At 53.2% G+C, this 15,593-nt stretch overlaps 1 protein-coding gene across 1 annotated transcript in view; it reads right to left on the bottom strand.

Moving 5' to 3' along the window:
• The window catches only part of ADGRA2 (adhesion G protein-coupled receptor A2), an 89,671-nt gene extending 76,392 nt beyond the window's left edge, over positions 1 to 13,279 (bottom strand). The window contains exon 1 of the mRNA XM_074982012.1: positions 12,786 to 13,279. Within this exon, the coding sequence (XP_074838113.1) occupies positions 12,786 to 13,006 (221 nt within the window). The 5' untranslated portion in view covers positions 13,007 to 13,279. The remainder of the gene's footprint in view (positions 1 to 12,785) is intronic.
• Positions 13,280 to 15,593: the final 2,314 nt, after the last annotated feature.

Genomic DNA, 15,593 nt, shown 5'->3' with positions numbered 1-15,593 from the left:
GTAATCAGCCGGTCTGCGTGGCTGCAGAACAAAGCCAGAGAATGCTGCTCAGTCTATCCCATGAACCGCCCTCCCAACAGCAGACAGGGACCTGAGGTCCAGGTGGGATGCCTAGGGGCAGATCTTTCTGTGGCATGGCTGGGCTCCTAACTCACTGGGGCACATGTGAAAATTCTACCCAAAATGACTTGACCAAGGCCCTGCAAGGAGTCTGTGGCAGAGCTCAGAACTCAGCCCCATCTCCTGAGTCCTGCCCAGGGCCTTCAGTGCAGAATCACTCTGTCACTTTGCTCCAGACCTGCCCAGCTCCCCAGACCCTTGTGCCCAAAGAGACCACTGCCTCCATCCCAGTGTAGTGGAAATGCCTGAGCATGCCCAGCATGCCCCCTTCAAGAGACTCATTTTGCTACACTTTGGATGTGCCCCTCTTCATCTATCCCTACCTCTAAGCAAAAAAGCTTTACCATGAAGAGGTCGGGCCTGGATCACCAGGCAGAATGCAGTAAGGGCACCCAGGCTTGTGGGGAAGACCAGCCTGCTCCCTTCTGCCTTGCCCCCTTCTCACTGGCTTGTCTCTGCCAGGACATGGGAGACCAGATAGACACAAGCCCTTACACAGATCCACCAGGCAGTTATCAGAGACTGGAGCATGGATCAGCAATCCCTGTAAGCTGAGCGCTTGGACAGCCACCCAGGAGAGATTCAGGTGTCATCCAGCTGATCAGCGAAGCGTTCACAGCCAGGAGCATGTATTTCTACTGGTGGTACACATCCGCATATGGCTTGGCGCACACAACAAAATTTATTCCACCCTCAAGTGGAAAAACTTAGCCAGCGCATTGGCAGGGACCCCCATGAGCCTACAGCCAGCACTCTGGTGACATGTAGCAGCTGCCCTGGGGGGGGGGGGAGGGGCTCTGCTTTCCCTGGCAGGTAGGGAAGGACGGGGTGAGGGGATGGAGAGAGTCCCAGGCCAGCCCACACCCTGCAGAATTCAGTGCTGATGAAAAATGAATCCAGGCTTTGTATGCATGGCTGCAGGGCCTCCATTTACAGGCCTCCTGCTTTCTCCTCCCAGACTGTTTCCTGTTACTGGCTCTTTCTGTTGTTTATTTACTTAGGAAGGACTCCCCCCTCACCCAGGTTTGGCTCTGAAATGAAGCAGAGAGCAGGAGAGAGGAAGAGTCTTTGGGGAAGCTGTGCAGGGGCTGGGACCAACAACAGCTGCTTCCACAGCCTCCTGGCCGGGTCAGCAGCATCCCCTCTCCGAGCTGGGATGGGATGGGGAGGGCGAGATGCAGGCTGTGGATAACCACAAGGCACTAAGACTCCATAGCAAGCTGAGGAGGGACATGGGTCTTGGCAGGGGAGACTTCAGAGAGTGACACATCCTGGAAGGTTCAGCAAGGGAAGTAACTCCCTCCCCCTCTTCCCTGCCCAAGCGGTCTCAGAGCCCTTCTCCTCCCAGCTGGCTGCATCTGCTCTTCACATTCTCACACCATGGCTTGGCAGACCATGAAAGCAGTTTCTCCAGAGCAGGGTCCTGCTTTGTCCCAGGATGAGATGGGGACCCTCACAGCAGGGAGTGCAGGCACCTACCTAACCAAAGGTTAACTCCCAAGATGCCAGCCGACAAGGCCTTCTACTCACCACCTTTGCACTTTAATCTACTGGGCAAAGGGAGCAGGAAAGGACAAGGCTTCTCTGCTCAGAAGGGATGGAAAATATTAACCCTTGGGAGCCTGCAGACAGAGCTGCATCGCAAGGGAGGCACTGCAGCTCCAGCTGCCCCAATGCTGGACAACCTGAGGAGCCAAGCCAGCCCCCTAGCATGAGTGGTGGCCTGTACCCAGTGGGCAGGGGACCGGGCTGGGTGTCAGGAGCCCAGTACTCTGTCCCCAGCTCAGCCACTCAGCTGCTGTGCAACTGTGGGCCAGGCGCAGCCCTCTGTGCCTCAGTTTCCCCCCCACCCTGCTTTGGCCTTGTGCATTCAGATGGTAAACTCTTCATATCAGGAACTTTCTCCATGTCTGTTCAGGGCCCAGCACAAGGGGGCTGAGACCTCCACTGGGCCTCTTGGCTCTCGTGCAGTGTCACTAATACCTAAAAATCCCCACAAGCATGACAAGATTTAGCATTTAACACAGCAGTCAGGTGGGATGGCTTCTCGCTCCCCTCCTCCCGCCCCACCCTGGTGGGAACCTGCTGCTGCTACACACTATGGTTTAATTGGCTAATTGAGCGAGGGCTGGAAAAGCCTCTTTGGACAATGCGTGGATTAGGCATTAAAGCACTGAGTCAAATGGAAATAACTGATGGCGGCCCAGTGGCAGGCAGGCTCGGGGCAGTGGGCAGACAAGGAGAGTCACAGCAAGGAGCTACAGACACAGATGTTGCAGCCATCGGGGATTCCTGTGAGCCCAGAGAAGTTCAGCTTTTGTCCAACCCTGGACGCCCCCTAATGCAGAGCGTGTTTGGGTTGTGTCAAAAACCTGCTGTGCAGAGTCTCCCAGAGCGTCCAACGGTTTGAAGTTAATAGCACTTAATTGCTGGGTGCTGAGTCCCGCCGCAGCTCAGCAGAGTCACAGCTGAGGGTCAACACTGTGGGATTTTTTTTTTCCATCTCGAAAGAGCCAAATCCCGAAAACAACAAGGTTGTTTTCCCAAGCGTGTTGGAACCCAGTTGGATAAACAGCGGCTCCAGCAACGGGGCCGCTAGAACAATAAACTTCCTCCAGAGCCCACCAAAAAGGGAGGCAGCAAGAGACTAGCCCCCCCTCGGTCAGAGCGCGGGCGGCGGGATGGGGACGTGCAATCGGATCGGAGCGCACGGAGAGAGGGGGAGGGTTTATGCTGTGCCTCCTAAGTGCATTAATTTAAAGCACATGGCTCCAGAGCCACGGGAGAGGGGGAACGGGGAACTCGTTGGTTCACCCCAGCGTGTCTAAAAGCAGGTTCCGCTGGGATGGAAGGTGCCAGATTATGCCCACAGGCAGCATCAGTGGTGCCCGAGCACACTGCCTCTGGGATGGATGATCTCTGCTAGTGGGCCAGAAGGGAGCCTTGTCTCCAGGGTACATTCCTTCCTGAGTCTTTCTCTGCAGAAATGGGCCATCACTGTCAACTGCAGGTTACCATCCCAAGTGGATGGAAAGGCACTAAATCCATCTCAGCAGCCACAGCTCACCTGGGTTTACACTTGAACCCAATGCCAAAAGACTTCCGCATCCCTCTCTCAGTCCCCATTCCAATGAGCCAGCAGTAAAAACACATTTCCCTTATTGTGAACAAGGGCAAACAAATAATTCCAGGCTCCCACCTAGTGCTCCCTCTAATTTTTCCATCCATGGGCAGAATAAATTTTGTTATGTGCACCAAAGTATGTGTGGAGGTGCACCACCAATAGAAACACATGCTGCCGGTTCTAGGTGCTCTGCCAATCAGCTGGGCAGTGCCTGAATTTCTTGGATGGCCGCCCAGGTGCTGGGTTTACAGGGAACCAGAGCATGACCAAAGAGGGCAGAGGCTGCAGCAATGACAGCCCCTGACCTCACCTCCCAGCCAGCTCTCTACTTTGTTTTCATATGTTCAGGGGCTCTTTCCTTTGTTGCAACATGCCCAGGGTGTTGCCTGGAGGCTCACGTCAATGCAGGGCTGCAAATTATTGTTCCAACGCTTTTGCCTTTGTTAGAACAGGAAAAATAAATCCCAGGGAGAGTGTGAAATGGCCAGCCCGGTGCAGGCAGTGAGACTACCACAACACATCGGGGAAGAGGGCTCCCTACACCCGCAGAGAACTGGCATGCTGCCGTGAGGTGTCCAGTATTGCCAAAACAATCAGGAGACTGGCTTAACAACCAGGAGATTTGTTTAAACCAATACAGATTGGGATCTGATTTGCCTTCAGGATTCACCTTTTTGGCTTTCTTGGTTGTGGAGAAAAGCTGGAAAAGTTACTTTTAATGAGAGAGAGAGAGAGAGAGGAGAGATCTCATATAATCACCTGACTCCAGCAGGTTGGGCTTTAAGAAATGCTACCAAATATCACAAGACTCGGTGGGGCTGCTTATGGGGAGATGACTGTACCTCCATAGCTCAATCCCCTCTCGTGGTGAAGCCCTGGGACAGCCCAAGAGGACAAGCTTTGCACAACCCTTACTCCTTCGCTACTGAGCCCCTGCAGCCCATAGGCTCTGCCCTAACCAGCCTGGATCACACCTGGGGGCAAGGAGCCATGCACAGTGACTGCAGCAGATGTAGCAGGACCTGCGTGGGTACAGCTGCAAGAGACTGGGAAGCAGCAGCAGCATTGGCTCAGTTGAGTGGGCCAGGAACAGATGTGAGATGCTGCTGGAGTGGAAGGGAGCCGGCTCCCCCTTTAAACCCAGCCTTGGGATCGCACAGATTACAGCCAGGGGGATTTCAGACAGACACAGAACAAGAGCGACCCAGCAGCTGCCACAGCATGTGTACCTGCCTCTTGTGTTAGGGAGCAAGAATCCCGTTGCATGTTCTGCAGCAGCCCCTCTGCACGGCTGCAACCAGACCCAAGGGGGAAGAAGCAGCCCCAGTGCCTGGGAAGTGGGGGCCTGATTGCTGGCCCTGCCCGTAACTGAGCCACTAAGAACTGCACTGGCAGCTGCCCAGCTCCTACAGTGTAAACAAGCCCAGGCACTTGGCGAATCCCCTTGGGAATATCAATAGGACCTTCCATGGTCTCTCTGTGCTGATTGGAATGAGTGTCATTAGCTGCAAGCACCACCTGGCTCTGTGCTGGAGGAGAAACACCCTCCTCAGCCTACGGATGGCCACTAGAGGAACTCTCCTGGACCCCAGCATGACTGGGTCAGCTGCATGGAGAGGGTCTCATTCCTGGTCTCACACTGGCCCTCTGTCTGGGGCATGCTGAGAGACCAGCCTTCCAGCAGAGCTAGCACAGGGCTCCTCCCCAACGAGGCCACACCCCAAGGGGCAGGTGAGGATTTGCTGGTCCAGTTTCCTCCTGGGGGACCAGGGCTCACACCTCAGAAGCCGAATATGTGGCACCTTGGCTCAAGAAACCTGGAAACCATCAACTCAGGCTCTGGGGGAGGTGGGCAGACTGATGGCTGGTGCAGAGAGAGGGGCTGTTTGACCCCCTACAGCCTCCCTTTTTCAGCCTGTTTAGGTGCCATCAACCTCTCGAACCAGCAGCAGCAATAGCCCTTTGCTAGCCAGAAAGGGCCCATTTTGTTGGCCCTTCCTAGTCAACAGCCTGGCTGCTGCACCATGAGGTGAGGCCTGTTGGCATTCCCCTACACCCAGACCCTGACAGAGTCACACCACCAGCTCCCTGCTGTAAAGGAGAACGCACCCACCAGGCTCCCGGGAGGATCTGGGCTACAAGCCAACAGAGCCCTACAGTTTCTGCAGAACACGGGCATTGTTCAGCCCTGCGGGCAACTCCTGCCACCTGCTCTGCCACAGCTAGCAGCAGCTCTGAAGCGAAAGTCAACCTCCTTCCTACGCTGGGATGGGAGGGGACCTTTCCACTGGGCACCCGCCCATCACTCTCTTCCAAGCTCTGCCACCGACCCAATGGTCCATGGGTGAGTCTTTTGCCTCCCTATCGGCAGAACAAGACAAGCAGTGCTGAGCTACCTTGGTGAAGCCTTCTGTCTTTCATATTTATCTGATAACACGGTGTATTTATACTTACAACACCACAGTGAGGCAGAGCATGGCTACATTCCCCATTCTACAGGGCAGAAGCTGAGGCACACAGAGGCTAATGAACTCCCCTAGATCACACAAGGAACTTGTTAAGAACCTGAGAATGGCCATACTGGGTCAGACCAATTGTCCACATAGTCCAGTGTGCCTTCTTCTGACCAAGGGATCAGAGCTGCTCAGTCACCCCATCTCAATCAGGAAGACTCTAGGGGCGAGGTGACAACTTTGAGGGGCCAATAAGTTTCTCAGAAAGGATTCACAGTAGGTGCTGGCCAAGGCATTTGCTAATAAAATAGAAGCTAGTTCAAATACACAGACAGTACTCATCCTCTAGAAAGTAGTGTTCCTCAGGCCCACCTCAAAGGCGCCTAACTGCTTTGGCTTGTTCCACAGACTGGTCCCCATTACACTCCGCAGGCCAAGGCAGAAGTCCTCCCGTATCCACATGCTGTAACTCACTGTCTTCTTAGGCCTGGTTCCCTTGCCTGGCCATGATTAAATCAGCATGAGAGCCACCCGAGTCTCTGCCTTCGGGAGAGGAGTTTTTCAAAACGGGGGAGGGAAGCTGCCACCACTGCAGCCCAATAAATAACAAGTAAGAGGGCAAAAGGGGTTTCAGAAAGAAACCATCTGCCAGGCCCAGGATCAACAGGACTCAGCAAAGGGAGTTCAAGTAGAACTGGAAATTGGTCATCAGTCGAAACCCTATACTCCCCCAGACAATATGTAATTTTGGTGCAATCAAGCTGTGCGCAGAAATGAGGCCGGCTTTAGAATTCCACATCTGGAAGAGGTTTGCGTGTGTGACAGCAGGGTTGGCCATGGCCTAACACGGCTATCTGGGTCTTGTTAGGAATACAGTGCTTTTTCCATTAGACTATTAGCACAGAGGTCATCTGGAGGGGTGAGAATTAAAAGCTTGTTAATACACGTTTGAAAGGGGCCCATCCCCTTGCAGTGTCTTGGGATGAACATCAGAAGCGGCAGGAGAGAGAACTGTGTTCACTCCTCACCCACGCCCTCCAGGAGAGACGATGCAAGGCATGGATGGCTGTGCTGGACTTTCTAACAGAGCAGTGGCATTCACGCCATAAACTGGGGCTGCTAAAGAGGTGCCATGAGAAGCCCAGTGCTGGATACACACGTATCAATCTCAAGTTCAGTTGCTCAGGCCCACAGCTGAGGTAGATGCTTAGGGGCCATGTGAGCGATGTCAGTGACAAAACCCTCAAAGATTCTTCCGGTACATCTTCACCACCATCTTCCCCAAAATGCCAGGAGCAGAGAGAGCAACTGGGTTCACCAACCTGGAATCTTACAGGCAGGAGCCAGACTGGGAAGCCAGATGTTGATTTCCAAAGGGACCAACGTTTGCACTTGGAACACAGGTGTGGACTCTCCTGAGCAGACAAGCGGTTTCCCTAGAAAAGGGCTGGGAAAACCACAGCTGGGGCACTTTAAAATAAGTGAGCTGAGCAGGAAGACTGCACCTTAGGGAACTCTCAGGCCCCCTCCCTAAGGCAAGGAAAGCAGCCTGGCAAGCCTAGTGGGTTTCTTCCATTGCTAACCCACAGGGCTGGCAGATTGGATAATGGTTCTTTGTGTCACCCGGAGTAGCTGTAAAAGTCCCCAAACAAACCACAGACCAGCTCCTATGGCACCCTCTTAAAGTTCCAGGCCTTTCTCAACACGTAAGCACGCACACACACAGGTACCAGGCAGGTGAGAGACAAACCAGCGTGAACTGGCAACATTCATCCAGGCTGCACTAGGGTATTAGCAGTCGGATCTCCCCTCTGCCTTTCCACATGAGTGAGCCTACCCTGAGGTTGCAGGCACCAGAACCTGGTGTTAGCAGAGGCTGGTTTCTACCGGCTGCATGCTGGAGAAATTGCCTCTTTTTTTTTTTTAATGCAATAACAAAGCACAAAAGCTCTAACCAGCGCCAACAACATCCCATACCTGCAGCTGTTCCATTTCCTTAGAAATTGACTCCAGGTGACAGACGTGCTTTGCCAAGAGGTGGAAGCCAAGACATGCAGAATGGCGAACTCATACAGCTGTGCCTATTTAAGACCCGACCATACAAGATACTGAGCAACTTCGACTGCCACAGTGTGCCACTGGACCGGAGGGTGCTGGATGCCTGGCTGGATTAAGCCCTTAACCATGCGGCTCCCCTGGAGTCCCAGTAGTGTGTGTGGAGCCTTCCGGGCACAACCCAAGGACTTCAATAGATTGGCAAAGCAGAAAATCCCCAGAGCTCAGCATCCCCGGTTCTCTGCGCATCAGGCCTCGTTGCCAGAGACACTCCACCACATGGAATTCATTTCTGGAGTTAAACATCTGCTGGTATTTCACTGGCTTTGCTTCCCTCTCTCTGCGAAGCACCACTCCCCACTGGGGGAGTTGAATGGAGAGAAAACAAGCTGTATTTTCTTTCAGCTGAAGGCTTTCCATGAGGACATGTTATAGAAGTCAGGGAAATGCAGATTCTGATCCTCTCTTCCACACCACTCAGGAAAGAGATTCCAAAGCATTGCAGGCTGCCTAGCCTGGGATTTAATCTGCAGAGGCCATTCAACCCTGCAACACTTGATGCAACCTTTCATGGTGATTCTGCCTCTGTGTTGGTTGCTCTCTAACCCTGGGCACATCCATATGAAAAAAGGCTCTTGCATGTACCGGATCTCATCTGCCACAGCTGCTTATTTTACCCATGCTTTCCCTCTGGCTGGAGCAGGGAGAATTGTAAAACCAGCAAGAAGCCACACTTGAGGGGTGAATAAGCAACCATGACTGCTGAGACGTTGAAGCCACAAAGATCTTGGTTCTATCAAACACCCCTAGTGGTTTTAAAGTGTGTGTGTGGGGGGGCGAAACTCAAAAACAAACAACCAGGGCTCTGGCTGTGGGTCAGGAACAGGCATTCATTCTCCCCACTGTAGCTCCACTCTGGTCTCCCCCAACCTCCACAGGCAGGCAGAACGGCAGACGAGCAAGCCATGGTGGGTTTGGGAGCCCACTCCATGTGTTTTAGCTCATACCATCCTGGCTTGGGCCCATGCACCCCTGTGCCATGTGGCTTACATCAGTTTCTGGCAAGACTAACTCAAGTGGGCACAGAAGCTAGCCAGAATGAAGGCTGCTTCTTTCAAGCCTAACATATTCCTGTATTCTGGCCAGACCTGAAGAAGACAAGAATTAGGGCCCTGCTTTTAAAAGCCAAGTGTTGTTGGTATTCTAAGCAAACAAAATACGCTCAGATATTCCCCAAGAAGCATCAGATGCTCTACTACTTTATTTAAAGAGTCTCTCCTGGGTCATTACTGAAGAGCTTTTCTCAAAGGTCTTCCCTCACCATCAGATCCTACACAGTTGGGTTGAAATGCAATGATTTTTTTAGCAGAAAATGGATGTTCATCGCGTTGGTTAATGAAGGACCAGAGGGCACTCAGATACTACAGGGAAGGGAGCACTGTGCGCAACTATAGAGAAAAGCACAAAATGCCTAGGATCCTTCAAGGGACAATTCCTGCTTTTCCATATTAAATCTGACGGAAGACCACATCCTCGAAATCCAGCGGTCTCTGAAGGGGCTGCTCATCAGCTAACAGCCTCTGGTTTTGATTTTTCCATCTGGAAAAGGTTAAGAATAAATCACGTTTAGTGCTGGGCACTAAAGGCTGGGGTCACTGAAGATTTGTAGCTTTCTACCTGGGTTTGTCAGTTTCATGTCAAGCTTGAGTCCTGCCCCTCTAATGTTCACTGTATGAGCAATCAGGCTTTGCTACTTCGCATTGCACGCTGCCTCTGCACAACCCTATCAGCCAATGAGCTTCTCCCTCCAAGAGCCAAAAGCACTGAAAATGAGTAACACCTAGTCACGTGAAATCAGCAAAAGACAGACTTTACTAAGCCCTTTCTGCATTCACAGTCCCCACCACCCAGCACGGTTGGGTTCTTTCCCCTACATCAGTGGTTCTCAGCCAGGGGTATGTGTACCCCTGGGGGTACACAGAGCTCTTCCAGGGGGTACATTAATGCAGTGTTTCTCAACCTTTTTTATGAATTAAAAAATTGGACTTATTTTATGTTCCTCTAATTATTTTTATTTATCCTTTTTTGCACAATCATAAGTACGACGGCAAATTCATTGCCCAGAGGCAATTTCTTCCAACCAACCAGTTACAATTAAGTTGTTTAAACAAATGTTTTGCAATGGTAGAAAAAATATTGTGTGTCTGGAAAGTGTAGGTACGGGGGGTACTTATAATTTTTAAAGGGCTATTTTATTAGAAAAAGGTTGAGACACACTGCCCTAGACAGCCTTTCAGCAGCAGCTAGTAAAGGCCCTGAGCCACACACATCCAAGCCCCAGGGCAGCAGAGCATGTGATGGTGCGCTTTACTGAATAAGGACGGACCACAATCAGGGCCCTGGTGTCCATTTGGAAGACGCAGGGATGTAAATTGAAAAAACAAACAAACAAACAAGCAGTTCTCTCTAGGAAGTGAGCAAAACGAACTGATGTATTAACAGAATTCCAAGGTTATATATAGTAGTGACTGAAGGAGAGAGCTGGTCACACAAAGTCTCTGTTAATGATGAAATTCACTGGTTTTATTGTTTTGTGCCTATTTACAGTTGTATTAGCATAGTTACATCTAGAGTGTTGTCTTTGTGGGAAGCTTTTCATGTTGCCAGAATGTTATTCTCTCCCTGCCCCCCCACGTATGTGCATGCACTAGCTAAGACTATAAAAAAGGATGAGAGAATCGGAATGCTTCATTTTTCAGAGATCCAGCTTAGGATCTCTGAAAGAGACCTGGTTTTCGGACAGTGCTGAACACCCACACTGAGAAGCAGAGCCTTTTAAAATGAACCAAGCTGGGCACAGGAAATCACTACTCACTTTTGAAAACCTTAGCTGAGATGTCCGTTATGCTAGTGCACAGGCTGACGTGTGGCTGGGAGGATTAATGGACTTTCAAGAATAGAACCCCCAAATGTGTCAGACACAAGGACAAGGTAGGCTGGGTTGCTAAAATAACCCCACCTTTTCTGAACTTGAATGAGCCACACAGCCACTGCATGCACATGTCAAGGCTGTAAAAACAAAAAACGTTTTCTGTTATTAAAAAGCCCAACAAACAGATAAGTACCACATCACTAAATACTAGCAACCTTTAAAAAAAACAAATCATGGATACAAAAGTAAATCCAAACTAGAGTTAACACACAGAACAAGAACGCTGCTTGGCTTTATAAATACCCCCCACTGTTTGCCCCCATGCTTTCAGCCGGGCCCCAGACCTATGAACACAATGCAAGTGCTTGATTTCATGCACAGTAAGTGCCATTGACTTCAACAGGGCAATTCACTATATACATAAAATGAAGCACACACCTAAGCCTTTGCAAGATCAGGGGTTCACACACATTTAACATCCCAGACCATGGGCAGTCTCAATGGACCCCGCCTCCAGCATGTACAACTAAACATGGGCAAAACCTTTTGCAGAATCAGGATCTAGAGAAGTGTGAGGTATTATAAACATTGCCTCAAATGATGGTGGGGGGGTTTCAAGGAATTTTCAGACAAGTTTCAACTGCGAGACCTCTTCTGTGCTTACAAAACACACTGAAAATTCAGTGCTGTGCTGACAAGACAGGTGGAACTTTTAAAACATTCCCAAATTTACATGGCTAAATGAAACTGGGGGAGGGGTGAAGGGGAATTTTAAGACACATGCTGTAATTTCCAGTGGAAACAGTTGTTTTCAAACAAAAGCTCTCTGTGTAAAGCTCCAGACATTGCCAACAGAGAAGTGAAATTTACTATAAACCAAAGTGAAACTGATTATCAGGCCAAGTCAGCACCAGGAACTTTTGGAAGGGAATTCAAGGCCCACTGAAATCTACGGGCCTCCTTCCACTGGCTTCAATGGGCTCAGGATTGGATCCCCAAAGAGGCTTTTCTTTTCACACTTGTGACCTTGCCTAATCAGGCCACTTCCATTCGTAAAGACTGGCCTGACCAGAAGAGGGCTCAGGCTGGACAGCCCCAGTTCTGGCAAGCAGTGCTAATAAAGTCAGTGGAACTAGTAGCCTGAGCATGGGCTGTGAGACTGGGCACAACACCCGCACCAAGAGTGGCATGCTGGGAAGTCACCAGAACCAAAACACAGTGAGTTGCTGCCCATGCATTTTCTGTCCTACCCATAGGACACCCGCTGACATGTTGCTGCTGCCCCTGAGCAGAGACAGACAAGGTTGCTGTGGGCCAGGCTCGCCTGCATTCCAACCCACAAGGCCTGGCCCATTTACCTCACCTCCACTGCAAGTGGGCTCTAGTCCATGGCTGGGGCTCCCAGCCACTACCACAAGTCATCATCACCGTCCCAATCACAGGCCTGAACTCTCAGCTCCTCTCCTGGTGGGCAGGGGCCTGGCCTAGTCATTATGTGGTTTGGAAGCGGCGCCTACTGACAGTCCTCAACAAACAAACAGCAGTTCACACCATCCCACTGGCCAGGGAGCGCTGGCCCCTGGCCTCAAACAGCCCAGCCCAGCCCAGTTCTCACGCTCAGAAAGAGTGGGGGCAGGGGGTGCAGACGGGGGCATTGGGGCTGGCAGGGAAGTCGTTCTGGGCGAGTAAGGGGCAGGTAGGTACTGGGGGAGATGGGCAACGTGGGTGCAAAGGGCAGACAGGAGAGATGGGTGTAGGTAGGGGCACGGGGAGTCAAGCAGAAGGGGCACCCTGGGCGTGGGGAGCATTTTATGTGGGGAACTGGCAGTGGCATGGGGGGCTGGCGGAGAGGGATCACACGGGGCGTGGGGAGCCGACAAGAGGACCCACAGTGGCGCTGGGGGACTGGCGCAGAGGAGGCCCGGGGGTGCTGGGGGGCAGTGGGGCGAAGCGGGGGCGGGAAGCCGGGGTGCGGCGGGGCCGCTGGGAACAGGCGGGGGCCGCAGCAGAGGTCGGGGGGGACCCGGCGGGCGCAGGGGGGCCGGGGCCCGGGCCGGGGCCGGCAGGCGGGAGGGCGGGTGCGCGCTCGCTCGCTACTCACAGGGTGCAGGTGGCGTTGGGCAGCAGGCGGGGGTCGGGCGGGTCCCGCAGCTCCTGGCCGCTGCAGATCACCCTCCTGCGGGCCGCGCCGGGCGGGGCCGGGCCGAGCCCCTTGGGCCGCTCCCCCAGGCACTTGCAGCCGGGGAGCGGCGCGGGGCAGCTGCGGGCTCCCCCCGCGCCCAGCCAGGCGGCCAGGCACAGCAGCGCGGCCGCCCCGCGCATCCCGCCGGCGGCCCCGAGCCGGGCACACGCCGCCCCGTGGCGGGGGAGGCTCCGGGCGCAGCGGGCGCGGGCACCCTAGAGCCGGGGGCCCGGCGCAGCCATGCGCGGGGAGCGGCTCCTTCCCGGGGCTCTCCGGCCTCACGCCGCGCCCGAGCCTGCCCGGCGCCCGTCTGCCTCCGGCGGCGTCCCCGCGCCCGGCGCTGCCCGCGGCATGTCGGCTCCCGGCCGCGGGGAAGTGTCCGGCCGCCGGCGCTGGATGGGACCTAGCGGTTTCTGCCGCGGGTCCCTCCCCTGCTCCGCCAGCCGCGGCTGCGGGGCCCTAGCGCCGCCTGCGCCCGGCCCGGCCAGGCCCCCTGCTCGCCCGGCCACCGAGCGCCTCCCCCTCCGAGCCCCGCGGTTCCTGCGCTCCCTATTGCACCCCACCTCCGCGCGCCGCTCTCACCCTTAGGCCCAATGCGCTCCCCTCGCGGCTCCTTCTGAGCGCACCCCGCCTCCCCGCGTCCCCCGAGCCTCCTTCGGGGCACCCCGCCTCCCCCCTCTGACCGCACTCAGGGCCACTGAGCACCCCCGCCGAGCCACTGGGACTCATGTACACCCCCGCATTCCAGCGCCTCTCCACCCCACGTGGCCCCTCTCCTCCATGGAGCTGCAGGGGCCTGGAGAAGCCACCCAGCCAATACCCCTGGAGGGCTGGTCTGTGGTGAGGTGCAGGGAACCTTGGGATCAGCTCCTGGAGGATGCTGCCTTTGAGCAGTATGTAAACACCCCAGCCAGACCTGCCCTGGCTCAGAGTCCAAACCTGGCAGTGGGCAAGGTCCTTCCCGCTGCCTTGGCTGGGACAAGGAGTTTTCCTTTAGGGGAGGCATTCTTCATCTAATTCTGTATAGCAACTCCAGGCCAGGCCAGTTTGTCCATCATTGGAGTCAGGCTACCAGCTGAACCACCTCCTGGCTTGGCAGGAGGCAACTGGCTCTCTGTCAGGGTGGAAAGCCCATCCATCTGCCGGGGTGACAAAAGAGCTGAGGCAAGAGGCCTCAAGCTGATGCAGCCTTCCAGGACCCTGCAGTTGGAGAGGATGGAGTTGACGCTGAATGATGTAGTTTGTCATAGGACCTGTAGTGTGAAGCACTCATCAGTGGCACCAAAGATTCAGGCAAACACCCCCTTTGGGTATTTCACCATCCTGGGAAGTCTGACAACCTCATCTCCCTCTTCCATTCCAGCCGCTGAGTCCCATAAGGTGGCCATCTCTATTCCCTTCTGCCTAGCTTCACACCCAGCCATAAACACACAAGTCTTCATGATGAGTATAGAGTGTGTGACTAAGGAAAAGTTATTTACTTGTCCCCATCACGTAAGAACTAGAGGTCCCCAAATGGAAATAAGAGGTAGCAGATTTAAAACAAAGAAAAGGAAGTTGTTTGTTTGTTTTTTCACACAGTACACAGAGAACCTGTGGTGCTCTTTGCCAAATAGTGTTTTGAAGACCAGTACTTTAACAGGGCTCAAGAAACAGCTAGACAAATTCATGAAAAATAGGTTCAATAATACTTATTAGCCAGGAAGGCTAGGAATGATGTCCTAGCCTCTGTTTGTCAGAATCTAGAAATGGAAGACAGGAAAGGGATCGCTTTGATTCCCTGTTCTGTTCGCTCTCTCTGGGGTATCTGGCATTGGCCTCTGTCAGAAGACAGGACACCGGGCTAGATGGACCTTTGGTCTGCCCCAGTATGGCCATTCCAATCTTCTAATCCAGCAGGCACCCTTTTTCTGCTCTTCCCACTTCAGAGCTATTTTTTAGTTCCTGAAAGAGGTCTCTGATGAGCTTCTGGGTGTTCTATCCCTTGAGCATCAGATCACTTGACGTCTATGTCCAGACAGAGATGGCAATGAAGCCACAGTGCCCATAATCTGTTTTTAAGGTTCCATCCTAAAGGCTCAAAAGTACAGAACAGGCGTTATCTCACTGAGGAGTCAACTCTGTGGGGATTGGAGCTGCTGGTTACTAGGATTCCCAGACAGGGCTTTCGGCTTTCCTACCGCCACAGGAAGCAAGTTCAACCAGGCCCACCATGTTCATGGTTCAAGCTGGCTTGTCATGAAAAAGGAAATGTTTCTGAGAGCATCAACCAATCTTGTTGTCAGCTTCTATTAGAAACAGATGCAAGAGCGAGACAAACATGCACGTGCTCCCTCACGGCAGGTGAACTGCCAATTACAGGCTCTCAGAGCTGCATCAGGGGAAACTGACTTCGAGCATTTCAAAACAAAACCATTAGCCACTTCCGGAAAATCTAGTCCTGGAGGTAAAAGTTCTTTTACTCCTAACTGAGGGCATTGCTAGCAGCAGAGGGAAGGGGTTTTAATTTTTTGTAACATAGGATTTGAAGTGACAAAGCCCCTGGGGATTTCAAACACATCCAACTGAAGCAGAAAACAAGGGCTCAGTACTGCAAACCCTATCGTGCACCAGGCTTACTGCCAGTGTTCCCTGTAAGATGAGGGTGACAGCCCAAGACAGATTCACGGGCTGCCCAGCTGATTAGCAGAGCATCCATAGCCAGCAGCAGGTGTTTCTATTGGTGGT

This window comes from Carettochelys insculpta, chromosome 31 (assembly GCF_033958435.1).
Source record: "Carettochelys insculpta isolate YL-2023 chromosome 31, ASM3395843v1, whole genome shotgun sequence".
In the NCBI taxonomy this organism is placed as follows: Eukaryota; Metazoa; Chordata; order Testudines; family Carettochelyidae; genus Carettochelys; species Carettochelys insculpta.
The sequence above is the reverse complement of the archived record's forward strand: the minus strand, read 5'-3'. Positions and strand labels throughout refer to the sequence as shown.